Source organism: Marmota marmota, unplaced genomic scaffold (assembly GCF_001458135.2).
Source record: "Marmota marmota marmota unplaced genomic scaffold, marMar, whole genome shotgun sequence".
Taxonomy (NCBI): Eukaryota; Metazoa; Chordata; class Mammalia; order Rodentia; family Sciuridae; genus Marmota; species Marmota marmota.
In genome coordinates, this window is record NW_026000174.1 from 32,520,727 (window position 1) to 32,541,545 (window position 20,819).

The 20,819-nt window shown below is 44.2% G+C and overlaps 1 protein-coding gene across 18 annotated transcripts in view; it reads left to right on the top strand.

Annotated features, from left to right (window-relative positions):
• The window catches only part of Nav2 (neuron navigator 2), a 704,255-nt gene that overhangs the window by 639,814 nt on the left and 43,622 nt on the right, over nucleotides 1–20,819 (top strand). For 10 of the 18 annotated variants that reach the window (XM_048788486.1, XM_048788480.1, XM_048788482.1 and 7 more), the window contains 8 exons: nucleotides 2,104–2,571; nucleotides 3,262–3,327; nucleotides 4,712–4,756; nucleotides 7,119–7,279; nucleotides 8,661–8,849; nucleotides 15,236–15,288; nucleotides 19,993–20,016; nucleotides 20,129–20,203. In XM_048788486.1, the coding sequence (XP_048644443.1) occupies nucleotides 2,104–2,571; nucleotides 3,262–3,327; nucleotides 4,712–4,756; nucleotides 7,119–7,279; nucleotides 8,661–8,849; nucleotides 15,236–15,288; nucleotides 19,993–20,016; nucleotides 20,129–20,203 (1,081 nt within the window). The remainder of the gene's footprint in view (nucleotides 1–2,103; nucleotides 2,572–3,261; nucleotides 3,328–4,711; nucleotides 4,757–7,118; nucleotides 7,280–8,660; nucleotides 8,850–15,235; nucleotides 15,289–19,992; nucleotides 20,017–20,128; nucleotides 20,204–20,819) is intronic. The other 8 variants (XM_048788472.1, XM_048788479.1, XM_048788481.1 and 5 more) reach the window with 3 other exon arrangements.

Consider the following 20,819-nt stretch of genomic DNA (forward strand, 5'->3'; position numbering starts at 1 on the left):
AGCCCCAATTTTTTTTTTTTTTTTTTTTTCTGATCTTGGTAACTCTGTGACTGAGCTTCCTCATTGTGAGAAACATTGATCTTAGCTGGATCTTTTCTGTACACCCCAGTGTTCTTTTTAATATCACATACATACTTCCAAGTTAGTCTCTGAAATTTTAACTTTCTTTAAAAAAAAAAAAAAGAAAACATCTTAAAGCAGAACAATTTCTGAAAAGGAGAAATTGATTTCCCATTACCTTAAAAAGGCATCATTTTTCCACATTTCCACACTCGGTGCAATTTCTTAATGTAGAAACAGTATTCAGTGTTTTTTAATCGTTTCTTTGACATTTTGCCTGCTTATATTATCTCGTTGCCCATTGGACCATCCTTACATCGAAGCTGAGCATAGTTTAGAGCTCATTCCACTTCCCCAGGAGATTTCTTGTCATAAGAAAGAATGAGTCCCAAGGACGGAAAATGAAGCAGTGAAAAATGAAAAACTAAAGGCACGTACATACTTGGGGGTGAGCGGGAATGTTGAAAAGACTTCAGAAGCAGCATTCCACTTGAAAGGTATAATGAAACTGTTCACTGTCCTTTGTCTAGACTTGATTATTAGAATTTCAGTAATGATTTTTTTTTTTTTTTGAGGGGGAACGTCCTGTTGGCCTGCTCTTTGTTGTTTTAACAGTTTGCCTTGTAAATGAAAAATTTCTCTGCTTCTTGCCTCAAGTATCACATGTAATATCTGCTCTTTGGTATTACAGATTCCCTTTAGTAACTACAAAGGCATTTCACTAGACCCTGAGGCTGGTGTGACCCAATACGTGAGAATGCATGCAGCTCCTTAGGTCTGCACTGAGCCCCAAAGTGAATCTCACTTTCCCTAAGTTGTTCTTGATTCTCTTGCTGTGCATTAATATGGAGAGTGAAGGGAGGTAGCTAAGTCTTGAGATGATTCGAAGGACTCACAAAGACTGGACTTGTCTTTGGGACAAGTCTTTGGGATGGGGAACAGTTGCATAAAAGACAGGAAAAGAAGGATCAGATTTTGGTTTTCTAACAGTTACAGAAGAGCTTGGCAATGGAGCAAGTTACCCGTTAGTACTAAGGTCCCCGTAACTGGAAGTATGTAAACATTCTAAAGCCAAGATTCTACAATACTGTATTTCATTATCTGGTTTTCACCAGGGGGAAAGCATTTCTCTTCTGTCACCAGATTCTGTGGTGAGGATTGGTTGAGGATATTGGTTCTATGTCTGCTTATCTTTATAATGAGTAAAATTTGCAGGATTGGAGATGACATAGATCACCACTTTGAGTAGCTGGGTGAAACACAGTCTGCCTAATAGTTTCATCACTTTTACTCTGGGTGGAATAAAGCCCTTGCATTACTTGAATGTGACTTTAAGACATCTCCTCAGTTGGCAGAGAGCTCTATGCTGATGGAAGAAGGAGGCCTGTATGCCATTTCCTGTGCTGCATTGTTGACCAGGGAGATGACATGAAGTGGCACTTCTGTGTGTCTCTTCCAGAGTCATGATTTGTACCCAGCATGTCTGGCCTAATGTCTTGTGAACCCAGCAAGTTTTCTGTGTATGTCTCCTACCCTAAAATATACATCTTTTGGGCTTTCCTTTGAGGATTAATCTGTGAAGATACTTTTCCCAGGCCCCATCCAGATCTAGACTTACGTTCTTGATTCCTTGCATTGTGCTTAGCGACTGGGATTGAGCTGTCTGCTTTGTGTCCTGGATAGGAAAATGACTTAGATAGCTCTTCCCTCTTAGATGTTTCCTGGTCCAGGACAGTTTTCTAGTTAGTCTATAGAAAGAAAGGGAGGTGCCACCTTGGACCAGTGTGACTAGCCCAGTAGAAGGACGAGCCTTCCTCACCACCCTGAGACCAGGATCTCAGCTGCATCCTAGAACTTGCAGTTGGCACTTGTGTTAGAGGTGTCATATCCAGGCCTTTGGCCAACTTTTTTCCAATTCAGTAGGACAGATGGTGTCTCCCTCTCCAGGGAGTCTTGCTGCCCGCTATGCCCTACTCTCCTCTTAACAACTCAGCGCCCCTTGGCCTGGGTGTTCATCCCACACAACCCTTTGTCTCTTCACAGACTCTTTGGTGGGAAGCCTACCAAGCAAGTGCCCATCGCCACAGCTGAAAACATGAAAAATTCGGTGGTCATCTCCAATCCTCATGCCACCATGAGCCAGCAAGGTAACTTAGACTCCCCGTCAGGCAGCGGCATCCTGAGCAGTGGTGGCAGCAGCCCTCTCTACAGTAAGAACCTGGACCTCACCCAGTCTCCTCTAGCCTCCAGCCCCAGCTCTGCCCACTCGGGCCCTTCCAACAGCCTGACCTGGGGCACCACTGCCAGCAGCTCCTCAGCAGTTAGCAAGGATGGCCTGGGCTTCCAGTCTGTGAGCAGCCTCCACACCAGCTGCGAGTCCATTGACATCTCCCTCGGCAGTGGAGGGGGACTGAGCCACAATTCCTCCACTGGCCTGATCGCCTCCTCTAAGGATGACTCTCTGACGCCCTTTGTCCGAACCAACAGTGTGAAGACCACACTGTCGGAAAGGTTGGTGCTGTGCCCCTGGCTGTCCCCCTCTCTCTCTCTTTCTCAGGAAGAAGCTGTTTCCAGAGCACAGAGATTAGGTTAGGAACCCCAAATGTTAATTCACCTTTGCCTGCGAGATTTCGTTCTTTCCAGTTACTGCTCTTTCACAGGGAGGCCAATTTGGGATGGAATTTAGCTTGACTATGCTTTCTGTTACCTCTTTGTCCTGCGGTTATCCTTGGTTATCCTAGAGCTGCTGGATGTCTCTTGGGTGCAGATCTATGCTACCATTTGAAATGGCATTCAGCCTTTGAAATCCTCCCATTTTACTCTGTTCATTCATCAGCGCCTTCTTTCCCCTCCCACTTGTAATTGTGCAAAGGGGGCGGCTGTTCCAGTGCAGCCATGAGACGTGTGGTGGCTGGATGTTCACTGGGCCGCTGGGTAGATTTAGTGTCATAGCAAACACCCTTCCACCGAATTGCCACTGGCCACAGTGATAGGAAATCAAGAAACTGACAGTGTCCTCAGAGCCCTGGCTTTCACTGCAGTAGTGATGTGTGGCCAGTTTCTGCACTTGGGAAAGAAACCTGGTAAAGAGGTTAGTAAAGAGGAAAGTAAAGAGGAAAATATCACTTGTGTGTAACAACGCTTCTCCTTTTCTTCAGTCTAATGTTCCTTCTCTTGTTTTCTACCTGCCTGGATTTCTAGCCCTCTCTCTTCCCCTGCTGCTAGCCCTAAGTTCTGCAGAAGTACTCTGCCCAGGAAACAGGACAGGTAATGATGTTGTAGGCCGGGGCCCCACACAGGCCTCCTGGCTCCTCTGCCTGTCTGTTGTCAAGCCAGATGTTTTGTGCAAGGCTGTTGGCCTGAGGCTTCTGCTTGTGTTTGTGGTTCTGGTGTATTCTGTGACACCCAGACATGCCAGTGAGTGTCTGTTCTGCTGTCTGAAGCTCAGGGAGGTGGAGTTGGGCTGGCCCTTTCATTCCCAGCATGGGAAGGCCACCTCAAAATCTGCCCCTTGACCTGGAGTGGCACAGGCTCTCCCTTGCATCTCCCGTGGTCTCCTGTGGTCTCCTGTAGCATGTTCCCTGCTCCCCAGATTCCTGCCATTGCCTCCCCACCCCAGCCCAGAAATGGTGTACCACCCACTGTGCAGCTTGGCCCTCTGCTCTTGTCAGCCCCTCCCCATGCAGCTGGCTCTTCTCCCTTTCAAAGTCCTTCCCTGCAGTTTGGCTCCTCCTGTCGTGCAGACTGTTGTGTTCAGTGTGCCCCTTTCCTGTAATGATAATGAGAAGAATACGCAGATTGTAGAAGCTTGTGTTCACCCCCAGCTGTGGGTGGGCCTCAGGGATGGAAATTGACCTTAAACTTGTGGAGGAGCAATGGCTTCGCCAAACATAACAAGTAAATGTTGTTTCATGCTAAGGGAAAAAAAAAAATTAATGGAAACCCTCTTCACCCCATCAACAGCAAAAACTTTGTTTTTGTCAGACTCACAAAACAAGCTTTTAAACCCTGTTCTTTGGAAATCCAAATGCCTTGACTCCGTCAGCCAGCAAGTTGGAACTTGCCCGACTCCAGCCCAGGGCTCAGCTCCCTGCTACGCCTTTGCTAGGTTAGAAAGAGGGAGAAATGGAGAGGGACCTGGAATTCACTTTGTTACAGATGAATTTCAAATATGCAGACTGCTGGCCCCTTGAACCCCTTCAACAAGTCCATTCTCCCTCTTGAAGCCATTGCCAGTGGCATTTAGGAGGCGGGCCAGAGCTAAGGGTGCAGGGAAGCTGGTATTTCTCTCTCCAAGGAACCAAGGTGGTGGTAGTGCAGAGATGGGCAGCAAGGGCTGTGCTTCAAGTTGGGGCAGCCCCTGAGTTTGTCTTTGAACCTGTGGAAAAGGAGAAACGATTGGGGTTGAGCGACTCAGGCCACCTGGTGACTTGGGGTAAAGTATGTACTGTGTCAGCTCAGGCCCAGGACAGGGCTCCTTTTGCTTTCCCGGGTGGGGATGTGTTGCATGCAGAGCTGGGTAAGAGGGCTCTCCCTGGTGATGGGAGTCTTCCTCAGGGCTCTTTGGCCTCTTCCCCAGCCTTCTCCCCTTCGCATTCCCTGCTCCCTGTGCTTCTCTGAAGTTCTTCTTTTTGTTTTAACTTTCCTACAGTGACCCGCACCTTGATAGGAACACTTTGCCTAAGAAAGGACTCAGGTATCTGTCTCCTTGCACCCATGCCATCTGTTGTGGCCTTGGAGCTTGCTGTGTGGCTCTCTCATGGCTGGTGGGGGTTTGTACTGGGCCGGGGATCTCGCTTTGGCCACTGCAGCAGGACCTTTTGGATGACCGCTCCCGTGGATCCCACTAGTTCTCATCTCTCCATCTGTGGCTTATTTGCTTGAGCAGGGGCTTGTGCTTCTTCAGGCTTAATGTGATACAACCATCTCATGACAGACGTCCCTGGGCAAGCCCAGAGAGCAGCCACTGCTACTGCTGGGCCCCAGTGGGATTCATTCCTGAGCACTTCTCCTCAACCATTCTGTCCACATGGCTGTCTTCTAGCAGAAAGAGCATGACTTATAGCGTGCTGATTTGTTAGATAGCTCCAGAGCCAAGGAGAAGAGGGATATTTCACTCCCGATTTAAAAACATTTAACTTTTTGGATTGAAAAAAAAAATACTGCTAAAGACAGATACCTTGCTCTTATGTAGATGTTCTAATTGATTGTTCTAATTGATATGTAGATGTTCTAATTGATAACCAGTTGGCTTTCAACACCCCCACCAGGATGTGGTGTGCATGTATGACAGTAGAGACTACCAGGAAGGAATATCCTTCCATGTATAGTAAGTCATGGCTTTGTTCATTTGGGGGGGCTCATTCTGGTAAAACAGGATGCTATAAGTCACCGCTGCTCATACCATCCACCTCACTGTGCCAACCCTAGGAACTCCAGTTTGCTCCTGCCTCCCCTATGGTCTGACTGTCATCTCTCCTGCTTCCTAAACACCTCATTCTTCATAGCATCGGCTTCACCCTGAGCTAAGCATTAAGTGCTTTTGCCTAAAATGGAATTTGGAATGTGATGTTTCATTGCCGTCATGTATGTCTAGTTGATTAACCTGCAGCTCTTAAGACTGAGCACATTTTGAACAGTAACGCGAGGTAGGTATCAATGCTTCCTTTCAATAGGAGCCCCGAGTAAAGTCAATTCTAAGGAGAGTGTTAACATCTCCCGACAGCCTGGGAGAGGGCATTCAGCTCTGTTGCCTTCAAGTCAGCATGGCCTTTGGTACTTGAGAGTTCATGTGGTGACTGTGAGCACAGCTTGTCAGCGACCGTGCTCGATGCTTTAAGCAGCGGCCTCTCCTTATACCAATTTGACGTCGATGCCCCTCTTTGACCCAAAGGAACCTAGGTTCTAAACATTAATGTTTTGAAATGGTGTATTTCTGTAGCATATCTGCCCTATCAAAATTATGTCACTGTGGCTTTTAAAAATTGGTATTTGGAAAAATTCACAATAGGGATCTGTGACAATCTATTTACAAGCAACTAGTGTGCTTTAGAAAGTTGGAAGTCCATTGACCATAGGAAAACCCTTCAGGAGGAAGCATTTCTGTGTTTCCTTTCACTCTGGCTCTCCCTGTCAAGTTCACTCCCTCAACACACACTGGTTGCACCCTTTTTTAAGCCAAATGAATCTCTGTCGTTACCTAATCAGCAGTCATTCCATAGTACATAAGTGCAAAAGTCCTGGGTGCTTTAGGAATTCTAGATGTTGTCAGCGGGTACAAAGAAAAGAGCATGGATTTTGGAGTCAGAAAACATGGATTAAAATCTCAGCTCTGTGACACAGGACAGGGAGCTCACCTTCTCAGAACATAAGATGAGAATAATCAATCTTAGGCTTTAGAGAGATAATGCCCATACAGGCATCTGGCACAATGAGATGTTCAAGGTCATTACCAAGTACATTCCAGAGCACAACAGAAGGTGGGCCACATGACTTCTGAAGACCCTCTCATGCCAATCACAGTAACTTGGGGTTCCTTCTGTGAAGGCTCGGATGTGCTAGATTGCAGCGACTGCTATGAGCATCAGTGTCTTCAACCCTCCCTTCACACCTCAGCTTTCTAACGTGCTGTGATTCATGGCTATTTAATTGTGCTGTAGAATGCAGATGCCAGGAGTCACCTAACTGAAACTTCTTCGAAGCTCTAACAGCAGATCCTTCTGTTGCCTCTGTACTGTCAAGGTTGGGGTTTTGACATGACACTGTCGTGAATCAACATGTTATAGTTACGCCCAGTGACGGATCTTTTGAGCATTTACCAGACTTCTTCCCTTTAGGTATTCCCTCCAAATTGAAAGAATTATAATTTTCTCCAAATGCAGCCAAGTAGCATAAAAGGTTTTAAGAAACTTCAGAAGTTTCAGGGTGTGTAGGGATATGTTTTTTTTTAACCAGCTTTGGATATATATTTTCTTTTTATATATTGTCATCAGCTCCACAGAGATCATTTTCATAAGTGTTGTTCATAGTTCATTCCAGCCTGGTTTCTGTCTGCCCAGGTATACTCCCACCTCCCAGCTTCGCACACAAGAAGATGCAAAAGAATGGTTAAGGTCCCACTCTGCTGGAGGCCTGCAGGACACCGCCGCCAATTCCCCTTTTTCCTCTGGCTCCAGTGTGACTTCTCCCTCTGGAACGAGATTCAACTTTTCCCAGCTTGGTGAGTAGCTACTTGTCATGAGCCATAGACTGTATTATCCATAGAGAGGAGGTTGTCTTAGGATTTGGAATACACAGGTAGTCACATCCCTCTCATTGTCTGATCAGCCTTCAGCGATGTAGTTTGATTATAGGAGATAATAAAAGAAATAAAGAGACTAGCAAAGTTTGGGGTACGCTAGCCAATCATTCTCTTCCTGTAGTTGGTTTAGGGAAGGCAAACAGACCAGCCCATTCTTCAAGAGAATGCATTCCGTTTCTTAGACCTTTAAAGAGGGTTTTACAGCATATCTCATGCTTGGTCATTCTTGCCCCCTTATTAAGCTGGAAATAAAATTGAAGTTTTGATTGAACAAGTATTCTTGGAAATGCTTGCTGCTGACATATGCTTTGACTGGCACAATGGGAAAGGAGAAGAATTTGTAACACAGTCCCTGTTGACATGTCAGTGGATTCTTTTCTACAGAGAAAAACACACCCACGCAGACCTATAAAACAGAATAAAAGAGAACAATCCAAAGCTTTATAGAAAACCGTGTAATAACAGAATAGAATCAGATAGTGAATATTATATACAGTTAGGAAAAGATCGGTGCCAGTGGGCATTATTGGCAAAGGTTTTGGGGAAGCAGTGGGATGGGAGCTGAGCTGTGGAGGATGGATAGAGGGGGAAAATATGTTCCAGTCTCCTCTCAGTATTCAGAGAGGAAGCCTTTTCTGAATATTGTAAATTCAGAGTCTGTAAGGATAGGTGTGGCTTGTGATCAAGTGAGGTTTAACTCAGTTTTGATGAACTAAATAGGTACCTCTGAAAATACTGTGTAATACTAATACTGACATGGATAGAATTTTAGTCAGAAAGCTAGTTTTAGCTAAGTAAATGTGCCCCCTCGTGTTGAAGCTCTTTGTACATCATTATTAAATGCTCCTTTTCCGAGGCAGTGAGACCTGTGTTCATATTGTTCTTTCTCAGCCATAACTCTTTGCAGCAAGAGATTCTTGTCGTGCACAAATGCTTCCCATCTGATCAAAAGCCTGGTTGGACTATTTTGGGCTTTTGGCTTTAGAGAGAATTGTTCCAGATGAGCCCGGGGAGTAATTAGCTCATGCCTGGAAGGTGACACTGGCTTGTCTGAACGTGCCAAGTTGGAATGCCAAGGCCCAGAGCCTTGCTTTGGAACTGACCCGCCTTCCCTCCCATATTTTTAGCTCTACGTGTGTAGCTCCTAGGCTGATTTGACTACCTTTTAGAAAATAAGACAAGGGAGAGAAGTTGGCAGGAGCGTGTATGGCTGATGATAAGGAGTCTCCTCTCTGTCCCCATCTGGGATTTGAACAGAGACATGAATTTGCAACATTTGATTCTGTTCCTTTCATCCCAGCGAGCCCCACCACTGTCACCCAGATGAGCTTGTCCAACCCGACCATGCTGAGGACCCACAGCCTGTCCAACGCCGATGGGCAGTATGATCCGTACACTGATAGCCGCTTCCGGAATAGCTCCATGTCCTTGGATGAGAAGAGCAGAACCATGAGCCGTTCGGGTTCCTTCCGGGATGGGTTTGAGGAAGGTAAGGAAAGGGATTTGCCATCTCCTAGGTTACTCAGCACTCGGGTGAGCGTCCTCTATGCTGGGTTTACTCTGTTGGCCTGATCCCCCACTTGTGAGTTCCTCTAACTCTCCCTCCTCCTCTGGGGAGGGGAATTCTGAATAGTAAGACCTGACTTTTAATTGGCCTTTTAGGACTTTAGGGAAGAGGCTGCTGAAAACACTCTGGTGGCCCTCAGCGCTGACTGAGTTCTGCTCTAGGCCTCTCTGTCCTGGACTAGGGCCACAGCTTCTTGGCAGGCACCTCCATCCTGAGACCCAGCCACTGGCTCGCCTTCCTGGCAGAGTCACGGGAGAGTTTGTTCCCTGTGTTGACGGACCTATATAGCTCTAGGAGCTGGGCACCATGCCTCTCTGCTCTGCTCCAGAATTTTCTGTCTCTAGTGCTACTTTTTTTTCTTTTTAATTTATTGCATTCATTTTTACCCTTTTCCTTCTTTGGTTGCCAACTGTGCTTCTTTTGGGTTGAGTTTTTATGTTTTGTTCATTTTAATCAGAATTGTAGAAGAAAAGTTCTGTGGACAACTTCGTCAGCCTCCTCACAAGTCACCCTACTCCTCTTTCTCTTTGCTCCATCACCCAAGGTCTGAGTTAGGGGACGAATGGTCAAAATCCTTTCGAGGGACATCACCCCACGCCCAAAGACTGGGCGCATAGGACAGTGAAGGCAAGGCAGGCCCCAGTGACCAGTGAATAAGAATATGGAGTCAGACCAGCAGAGTTTAAATTCCGGATCCTCAATTCCTTAGGTATACGATCCTGGGCAAGTTGCTTCTCCTATTTTCTCACTGATAAATTGGGAGTGATAACAGTATTCAGCTCATGCAAGCCTAAGAATTAGATGAGATAATACATATAAATGTTAATGCAATAACATGATTACATGTCACAGCCTCTAGACAGACATTCAGCGCTGGTTTCCTGGCAGCTTGATGTCTCCAGCCAGGGCTAGAGACTGGGGCAAGCCGAGTCAGCTGAGGGCTATACCTCTGTTTGTGCTATTTTTTGCCAGTGACAAAAAAAAAGATAGGGGGCAAGTCATAGGTGCCTCTTTCTGCTCCCAGTCCCTGTGAGTGGAGCTATATGTCTCGCATCTGACCAATAGGAAAGAACAAATTTGTAGTTATTTAGGAAATCCCAAATCAAAGGGAAAGAAGCATAAAGGCATCTGCTTTCTCCTAATGTTCTTTTAAACAAAAGTTTTAAAGAATTTAGTTACGGAACAGTTGCTCCCTGGTTAATCTTGGCGACTTAATACTGTCCCGGTGATTTATGTATCATTTGCATCCATGACATCCAGCATGCAGACTTGACTCTGTAAATCCATATATGGGAACTGCAGGAACAGAGGACTAAGGAGGGGAGGAGCCTGGGTTACTGAGGGTTTTTTCCTTGATTTAAGAACTAAAAATGAATATTCTAACTGCTCAGAGCAGTCTAGTGGGGAGACATTGACCCCCAAGGTGAAGGAAGATGCAGTCTGTCTTGAGCTTTTCCTGGTTCCCTACTAGCCAAGCATGGCCACCAAGCATTTTCCAACCTCCCTGATGATAACTCTCATATGATGAGTTGATCCTGCATTGCGTCCATCTTCTCTACCCTGTGTACACCTGAGTGAACCACATTCAGTACTGAAACTTGTCCAAACAAGCACAGTTAGCCTCAGAAAGCTCTGGGACCATTCCAGTATCATCATCAGATAGCTTTTATTTTTTTCATCTGGAACCAACCTGACAGGCAGCCCAACTGTGCAGTATCTGGGATGTCAAAATGACAGTGATAAAAGAGCTTGCCCACAAGCAGAATCTAGATATTCATAAACATGATGATTTATAGTGACAAGGAATTGAAGCACAGGGGTAAAAAAAAAAAAAAAATCAAACTTTGGAGGAAAAGGTAGGGACTGCTGTCAATGTGCTTGGGAACATGGAATGTTTTCATCCTTGGGGAAGTCTACTATCAGTGATATTGTTTCTCCTGAGACTGTTAACATTACAAAACAAAATAGAACTTGTGTTAACCAGGTCTTTTTAATTCCTCTGGATGCAAATTATTTTTTTCATATTTCACATTTGGACCAAATAGAACCTCTTTATAATATGGCCTTGTGTATTCTATGCCATAAAGCAGAATAGAAACTTAGAATTAGTGCAAGTTGTTTGTGTGAGGTGGTTGTACGTTTGAATCAGTACTTACCAGTTTAGAGGTAAGTGGGAATCCTAGGTCTGTAGGGTAGTTGCAGGAATGGCCCAGATGCAAGACCCTTCTAAATTATTTCAGATAAATTAATTTTTATCAGAAAACACTGCAATCTCCCAGCAGCTCAGGAGGCTGAGGCAGGAGGATCAGAGTTCGAAGCCAGCTTCAGCAATAGTGGGGCACTAAGCAACTCAGTGAGATCTTGTCTCTAAATAAAATTTTTTAATAGGGCAGGGGATGTGGCTCAGTGGTTGAGTGCCCTCAAATTCAATCCCTGGTACTCCCCAAAAAGAAAACACTGCAATCTTAAAATCAATTTTAGTAGCATATACTTCGAGGAATGCTGGGTGCATTTTTAAGATGGTTGTCTTTGCACAAAAACAAACAAACAAACAAACAAACATGATTTTATCAGTCATGACTAAGAACTGCTGTAATCTGAAAGCCAAGAGACCCCCATCCTGTCAGTTCACACAGACTCCCCAGCAGCAGAGCAGCTTAGTAAGGAGGAAGTCTTGTCCTGCATCATGCTCGTGTTCCTAGCCCCTGAGTTAGGGTCATGATTCAGATCCTGTCACCCCCATGGTTTGCACTGTGGCTTCAGGGAAGGGGTTGACTCTCATCAGCCTGTTTCCTGTTTGCTAAAATGTGGAAAATAATTGTACCTGCCTCAGAGGATTGAAGTGAAGATTAGGCAAGATAAATCCTGGAAAGCATTTAACAAATAACTCTGAAAGGGGCTTATCGTAAGTGCTCCATCAATGGTAGCTATTGCTGTAATTGTCATCTTATATCCTTCTCCCCAAGGGCCATTTCTTTCATCCCCATTTTTTTTTTAATGACAAAATTGAGACAGATGTGTCATGCAGAATGAGGTCCTAAGCCTCTTGAGTCCCAGCTCTCTTTTTACTCAATCCTTCATTCACATTTGATTTACCTAGGTTTTTTTTTTTTTTTTTTCCTCTTTCACCCTTTCTCAGGCAAGGTCTAGTCTTTCATGGGTGTGTTCTCTGCTCTGTCATGCTTCCTCTGCTGGCTCAGAGGCGGGGTACCATTTTTTTCTCTCTCCTTCCATGGTACCCAACTGTGGAATGAGAATTAGAGTGTGATGCCTAGGTTTTCTCCTTGCCTCTGACTGGCTGTGTGCCTTTGGCCACATCACTTGACCACTCTGGGCCTTGATTTACTCATTTTCTAATTAAGGATAGAAACTCCTGCATAGTCTGGGATTATTATCTGCAAATTCTCTGTGATAATAAGGATTATTTTAAACAATAGTATAAATGAGAAAATGCTTTAATAGTAAAAGTGTGTGTATGTGTGTGTGTGTGTGTGTGTGTGTGTGAGAGAGAGAGAGAGAGAGAGAGAGAGAGAGATTCCCAAGTGTGACATTTGACTGCTCTATTAATTGGAGTATGCCCAGTCATTTGATTCTGTCTAGAGGCTCTACATTCTGTGTAGAGGTCTAAAGCTTCTTCATTCACAAACTTCAGTCCTGGATGTTGCTTCCGTATAGATTAAATAAAGGTATTAGGCAATTATTCTAAAATACACTGGAAAACTTTTCAAAAAGAAAAGAGAGAGAGAGAGAGAGAAGAGAAACCAATAGACCTGGTCACCAAGGGCAAAGTAGTCTCCAGATTCAATATCCCGTTCTTGAATTGTCATGTGAGACCTTAAGCAAGTTTTTTTTTTTTACCTCTCTGAGTTTCTGATTCCTCAGTGGCAAAGATAGCCTAGGTTTCCCTGTGGTTCCTTGAAGCTATAAAATTTTGGAGACACAGAGACTAGGAGCATAATTACATGGCACACTTTAGCTGTTTTAGTTTCAGATATCTGCCTTACAGCCAGGCTCTGGCTTGACTCGGGTCACTTGAAGGAGGAGCAGCTACAGTGGCTCAAGCCAGGCACACTCAGTTTTGGTTGACTCTGGGTCTTTTTTTTTTTTTTTAAGACTTTATTTACTTATATGTGGTGCTGAGAATCAAACCCAGTGCCTCACACATGCCAGGCAAGTGCACTACTGCTGAGCCTCAGCCCCAGCCCCTCACAGGGTCTCTTTAGACCAAAGCCTTGCCCTTGCTTTTTACCAAGAGAGAGGAGTTAATTATGGTGAAAAACAAGGGACTGCACCTTAAGCCGCCAGTTGCGCTCCTCTGCCTGGGGCCGTAAGCTTGCCCTGAGTTGCTGCCTAAACTTCTTCAGTGAGTTTATGTTATAAGATATAGGGAGAGAAGAGAAAGCACTTCCATTTTCAACAGCGAAAGGCTGTTGTAGCCCTCTGGAGCTGGCCTATGACAGGGCTGTCATGCCAGTGACGGAAGGGTGGCCATGTGTTATGCACATTCCACCTGACCCAACCTCTGATGGAGTCTGGCCCCTTCCTTCTGGGTCCTGCAGTTGAAGTAACTTACCCCTGTGGAACATTAAGCTGCTACTTTGGGGCTTTAGCAGCCTCTGTTAATATGTGGACACGTTAACACTGAAAGCCATTGTTGACCGTTAACACCTTAAACTGAGTTTTATAGGTATGAGTCAGATTTGTCATGGATGGAGGAAGAATGGAGGAAAATATCTAGAACTCAGCGCATTGCCAAAGAGGAGGGACAGGAATGGTGGGCGGAGTCAGACTCAGAGGAACAGGTACCTGCTGAGTGAGAAGAGGCCAGGATAGCAAGCGCAGAGCTCTGTGGGTAGAAGATGCAGATGGCAGGCAGGCAACGAAAGGCTTTTTGGAGAGGACATTGTTCGCACACTCCTTATTTGATTGGGCACTATTTAGGGGCATCCCAACAAAGAGAAATGCACAGGCAGAGAGATTCCAAGGCTGGAAGGTACAAGCAGAGAGATTCCAAGGCATGATTGGGAGAGAAGGGAAGGAGTCATAATATGATAGGAACAAATAAAAGAAGAATGGGAGGTCAGGGAGGGTTTACTGGAAAGACCAGAGATAGGCGTCCAAGTAATAGGCTGTGCTGTTCATTTGGTGGTTCATTGGCAGGTAGCTTCTATTGCTGGGATGAGCTCACATCTTGAGTGGTAGGTGACTGCCATAAGTGCATGGTTAAACTTGCTTCTGAGGGCTGGGGTTGTGGCTCAGCGGTAGAGCGCTCACTAGCACGTGCAAGGCCCTGGGTTCGATCCTCAGCACCACATATAAAAATAAATAAATAAATAAATAAAATAAAAGTATTTTAAAAAAAAGTTGCTTCTGAGAATTCTGCTTCAGGCTGCAGGTTATCATGCAGAAAAGAAGTATAGGCATCCCACCTGTGGTCAGAACAGTGGGGCCTAATTCAAAGTTTTCATTCAGAAGTCTGAAAGTAGGTATAGTTCAGTCTTTGAAATAAGTTGTCAAGAAGTTACCAAGAGAATAAGAACCTGGCTTTCTAAAAGAGAAGGCATCCAGAACACCTAGACCTAGAAAAACCAGGCTTTAAAATGAGAATAATAAAATATCTCTACTGGCTGGAGAGGTGATAAGGCTATACAAGTAGGATCTAAGTCAGAAAGTATTAGTTGCAAACAGAAAAAAGGATAGTACTTGCTTGTTACTTTGCAGAAACAATAGAAATTCAATGCAGAATCTGTACTTCAGTGAATGTTTTTGAACCACATATTCTGCTACATGGTCATGTAAAATGAATTGACTATGGTCAACAGCCTCTTGGGTTCAAACTAATCTGTTCATTTTTTTGAATATACAGCACAGGATATAAAATATATATATAATCTCGCAGGGTATAAAATACATGTGCAATGCAATCTCAACCCGTAAAAGAATGACATTAGAAAAAAAAAGTAGAATAAAATATGCTAGAACAGTAGCAGATTGCCCCTGAATAGTGGAATCATGAGTTACCACAGGCTACCGCAAGGAATATGCCTCTTTCCTCTCTTTTTTCTGTTTGTGCTGGGGACTGAATGCAGGGCCTCCCACATGCTAGGCAAGCGCTCTACCACTGAGCCCCATTCCCAGCCTCACAAACTATTTCTTATTTCACCCTGACCTGTCACCAACCCAGGCCGAGGTGAGACCATCATGCTGAGCCTGACAGTATCCTCCAATTCTGATTTCCTGCTCCCCACTCCCTTTTCTGGTTCCATAGCAGCCAGCTGTGCAATTCACTTTGTTTTTTCTTTTAATAGTTCACGGATCCTCGCTCTCCTTGGTTTCCAGCACCTCGTCCATTTATTCTACAGTGAGTATAAATCAGTGCCGTTGGCTATAATCATGAGAGCTTGGATTCCTTTATCAAATGTGTCAGGAATAAAATACAATGAACATTGCTCCTGGAGAGAGCATTTCCATTATAAGGGGATCAAATAATTAGGGAACAAGATTTGAAATTCACAAGTAGCTATTAATTATAATATACTAACCAACAAGTCAGGAACTGGCTGTTTTGTTCATATGGTACTTTTGTCAGAATGTGTGAGAAGCCTTGGCCACCTGCTGGCCGGCATGGAAAAGAAAGGCTTTGAACAGTTCATTAATCCTCTGTCTGCCTCAGTTTCTTTTTCTGTTAAGTAGAAAGAACAGCAGTTTTTACCTTATAGAGTTGTATTGAGGACTAAATGGTTTGAACATTACATTTCACTGCAATAAAAACTCCTGGGAGATGAGGACTTTTTTTTATTCCTAGTGCTGAGGACAGTGCCTAGCACCTAGTAGGTTTTCAAAAAGTCAGTTTGAAAGAAAGGAGAAAGTGCATGCATTATGTTAAACGTGGCCGGCACAGCTCAGGACAAACGTTCCTAAAGGCCGACTGTCATCGCTGAGAAGGCTGTTGAACAAAATGCAAATATAACCCAACACATTCGGATTTTCAGTACTACAGGATTTGTTCAGTGGAACTTACTTTTTTATAGCTATATGCTGTTTATCTTAAAAATATTAATTTGGGAATTCCTACAGGAAAAAAAAATTGCTTTGTTAATCCTTTAGCCTTTTAATTCCAAGGAAGCACATGCTTTAATCATTCAGGTGTTGAGAATTCTGGGTTTCTGGGCTATATAACAGGATGCACTGCATGCGGCTCTTTGAAAAGAAGTGATCGTGCCAGAATCAAGTGAGAGAGACCAGGATCTCATTGTTTCTTATTAGTGAACACGTTGGTGATTGCTGATACAGTCTTATTTGAAGGACCTAGCAACTTTTGCTTCTGTTCCTACCTACCTCACCCCTCCAGCTCCACAGTTGTATCTCTTTAGTTGATTATTTTGTCTGAAATTTCATCATTGGGTCCTGGCTTTCCTCTTAAAGGTTTTATATATAGTAACCATGGGAGGGGTTAATGAAATCATTATCTACTAAGAAAGCATAGAGACGGTCTTCTAGCTGTTAGCCAGTAGATAAACAAAGTGCTCTCTTCTAGAATAAAATTTTTGGATGTAGATACCAAAAATAGTGCTTTCTAACCTACATTCACTTCAACGGTATTTACTGGCACCATTGATATGCCAGGCACTGGCCCAAGCCCCAAGGATATGGATTAGGAGAGAAAGGAGCCTATTGCCCAAAGTGGAAGCTGGAGGCACCAGAGAGACGTGGGACTCTAGTTTCCTGGGGTTGGTACAGAGCATCCATAGCAGATGTTGTAGTGCCCCATGTTCCCCCAGTGGCAAATCCAGGGACTTCTGTCAATGCAAAGACAAGTAGACCCTTCTCAGAGAAGGAAAAGAGCATGCCTTTTCCACTTGTGAGTGTTCAGATCTCGGAAGCCATCACATGTAATTCCTTGGGGCACCCCATTCATGCCAACTGCCAGAAGCTCTTGCAGTAAAGGCCTGGCTTCTAGTAGCTGCTGTTCTGGGTGTGTTGCATAAGGACAATGTTTTCATAACATTCGAAATTGACCTTTCTGAGTTGCTATGAATTCAACAAATTACCAAAGACCTATAAAAATAATTTAAAATTTCTATTTCTAGTCTATTCTATTTCTATTTCTAGAAACCCAAGGTCTAATCTTAGCTTATTATCTCCTTGACTTTGGACAAATTACCATTATTCAGGATGTTTCAGTTTTGTCTTCAATATCAGAAATCTGAGCAAGGCAATGTGTGAGTCTCCAGAACCTCTGACATTCACTTAGTCAAAATCTCCCATTTACTATTCTTACATGTGCCTGCTCTGAGACTATAGATTGCTTTTGCAGACTTTAAAAAAAAAAATAGACTAACATTAGAATGTTTTCATGCTAGAGCAGTCTGCCAGTTTTAAGAAAAAATTGCAAGTCTGGCTAGACTCTGCCACCACCTAGCAGTGATGTGTGGTCCCCTGTCTATTATTAGCTTCTGAGAGGTGATGAAATGCAGAAACAATGCTCAGCCCCCTTTGTAAATGCTAAGGTGTCATCTTTGGTCTCTTCAGTCGCCACAGACTCAGACCAAGGAATTTGCTTACTAGCTGAGAGTCTTAGGTCTCTAATTAGAGGATAGCAGCTTCTTCCCTTGAAATCTCTATAATTCTTGGATATTCAAAAATGCTCTTCTGTCTGAAATTTGCCTGCAATTTTAATTATAAATGAAAAAAAAAGGCACCATGATGCTAAATAATAGCCATGGAGAAGTCATGGCCAGCCCTTGGAGTAGAGAGAATCTCAGAGGCCACAGGTGGCAGCAGACTTGCTTTCTTCATCGAGAGGGAAGAGCAGTGAAGTTCCCAGGGGAACTGTGGAACAGATGGAGGCCCGAAGCTCCACACAGGGCTCCCACGTGTAAAGAAGATCAGCAGTAGCTGGTGGCAAGATGCAGAGCACATGACTTTTGTTGGCCCAGCCTTAGCGACAGGTGGGCACAGTGGCAGACAGTGGCCAAGACTGTTAAAAACTTGTCAACAGAATAGCTTAAAAGTGGGGCTGGTCCTGTGGGTGTTTCAGCATGCTAACAGGCCCCCGGCAGCCTCCCATACGTTAGATAGCTGTGACATTCTCACTGTTTTCTTCGTTAGATCAGACTTAGAAGTCACAGGACTCAGTTCTGGAACGTTTCCTTGAGAATGTAGCTGTAGTACAAGAGAAGAAGCATGTGCTGGTTATGCCCATAGGCTGACTAGATTGCCTTGGATCACCCCAGCTCTGTCACTCATCAGCTGTGGGCAAATTACTTAATCTCTCTATGCCTCAGTTTTCTCATATGAAAAAAAAAGCAATAGAATTAGTACACACAAAGGGTTATCATAAGGAATCAGTGAATCATGAAAATAAAGTGCTTAGAAGAGTCTGGCACATGGCAAGCATTCAGTCAGTGCTGCTTATTATTATCAGGATATAAGCAGCACAAGGTTAGAGACTTGTCACTTGTTCTTAACTCTATCCTAGGCCCTTAAAACATTGCACCAAGTCAGAAATCAATATTTGTTAGATGGTGGTGGGGATATTAATATTTGTTAGATGGATGGATAATGGACAAATGGACAAAGAGAGTTGTGACAATGTTATCTGAGAGGCAAGTCTGAGCATTGAGATGGAAGTACCTTCTTCTGAGTTTCTCAGAGGAGGAGATTGTCACTGTGTGATTTTAGGTAATATACTTAACCTCTCCAAACCTCAGAAACAGCATACAAAAAAACTACTTTACAGAGTTACTTCAAAGATTAAATAATTTGGCCTCCGATCCTTAAAAGTGAGTTGCTTTAGTTAGTAGCCAGCCTGGAGAAAGGAGATCTTGAGCAGGATCAGGAAAAGGGCACTGGGGGGCCTGGTGTGAAGGAAGATGAGACAGAAAACAGCTGCCCACCTGCTCTCGCTTATGTGTGTGGGTCTACAGGATCTAATGACTCGTTTCCCTTTTGTGCTCGTAACTATCAGAAGTACCCACTAGAGCCAGATATTGATTCCTAAAAATATTTGGGTTATTACTAGTATACTTAGATTAGGGTACTCACTGAGAACCTAAGGACAAGATAATGTTCTCATTGATATTTACTCCTATCCCTGGCTCCCAAGTCACTCCTCCATCCCTGAGTGGTGGGTGGACAGAAGGGCAGGAATACTTCCAGCATTTCCAGGAAATGGGTGGAGGGTTGAGTCCTTCCTTATGAGCCCCTGTGGGAACCAGAGAAGAGACAAAGAAAGGTTCCTCCCGTAGCAGTTTCCTCCAGCTCATGTGGGTTCCCCATGTGGGAAGAGAGAGTCTTATAAAGTTTCTTTCTGGCCGGTACCTGTGTTACCACTGGCAGCAGGGAAGGCTTTACCAGTAAGAAGTTTCACAGGTTCACCGTTACTCCCAGGAATTCCAGGTAACTGAAGGACTCAAGGTGGCACAGCAGGAAGTGAAGGCCATGGTATCCTCACAAGCTGTGGAGCCAGCAGGCTGGATGAACAGGAGCTTCCCAGCCCTTCACTCTAAGGCCTTTCTGCCCCCTCTGCTCCTACTGTAGCACCCTAGGGAGGCCAAATGAGGGAGAAAATGGGGACAGAATCAACCCCTGCCCCCTAGATGGGCTTGCCAGATAAAATACAGAACATACAATTAAATTTGAAGTTCAGGTCAACAACAAATAAGCTTTTAGTGTAAGTGTATCCCCAATATTGCATGGGATATGTTTAGACTTTGAAAACTGTTTAAATTTAGCATCTTGTGTTTTTACTCCCCAATGCTGGCTCGTGTCCTTCTCATGCATACCTTTTCCCAAGCACCTTCCTTTAGCCCATCTCCATGTGGAGGCTGGGTGGCTCCTCACAATCGGTTGGAATATTATTCTAATTCTTTCTTATTTCTTAAGATGATATTCTGTAGATGGATCAACTTAATTGAACCAGTTTAGCCAGAGAAATATATCAGAAAAGAAAATAAGTCTTCCAGATTTTTCTGAGTATCCAAATTTGCTGCTCCCCCATAGACTGGAATGTACTGTTCTTTGCTTCTCAACTAGTCTAATTTCCTTTGTGATTTATTTACAGCCAGAAGAAAAGTGCCAGTCAGAGGTAAGGAACCATTGCTAGTTGAATCTCCTCTTTCACTATTATCAGTTATTTCACCCAGCTCAGCCTAGAAACAGACTCCCCAAAGCAGGTAACTGTGCCTTGTCATCTTTAGATTCGCAAACTGCGGCGGGAACTGGATGCCTCCCAGGAGAAGGTTTCGGCGTTGACCACCCAACTGACAGCCAACGTGAGTGCATCTCAGGGTGGGAGCTGCTGGGTTGGGTGGGATGGGAGGCAGCCATATCTGCCTTCCAAGCATTGCCTCAAGGCCCCCATCTCTGAATACTTAGAAGTAGCACCGTGTAATAAAGATGGACAACAACTTAACATCATGGATGTGACTGTCAGCTTTCACACAAACTGGCTGTGTGACTTTAGGCAAGTTCTTTACCACCTGAGCCTGGCTCTGCTCTTCTGTGCCCTCAGGACACAAAGGCAGCCCTTTCGCTGGCCAGCAAAATGAGATCCTGTGGCTCCTCCGAGCTAATGCGGTTTCTTTCTGAGCTTGTAAAAGCACTTTTCTCAGTAGCCGTCTCCATAGGGTCAAGGTTTTGTTTTCGTTTTTAATTTAATAGAAAATACAAATGCTTCCAACTGGAATCATGGGTGGAAATTAAATGCAGAATTGAAAAAAAAAATAAAAATTCAGTCATTTAAATTGAGCTTCCCCATTCCTCTCCAGTGCAGAAATACACTTTAGACATCCATGTCCTGACCCCTGGCCTTTGTCCACTGTGGAATCGAGTTGAAGCAACAGGCTTTGGTTTTGACATGTTTTTCAGGGCAAACTAAAGTCCCCCTTA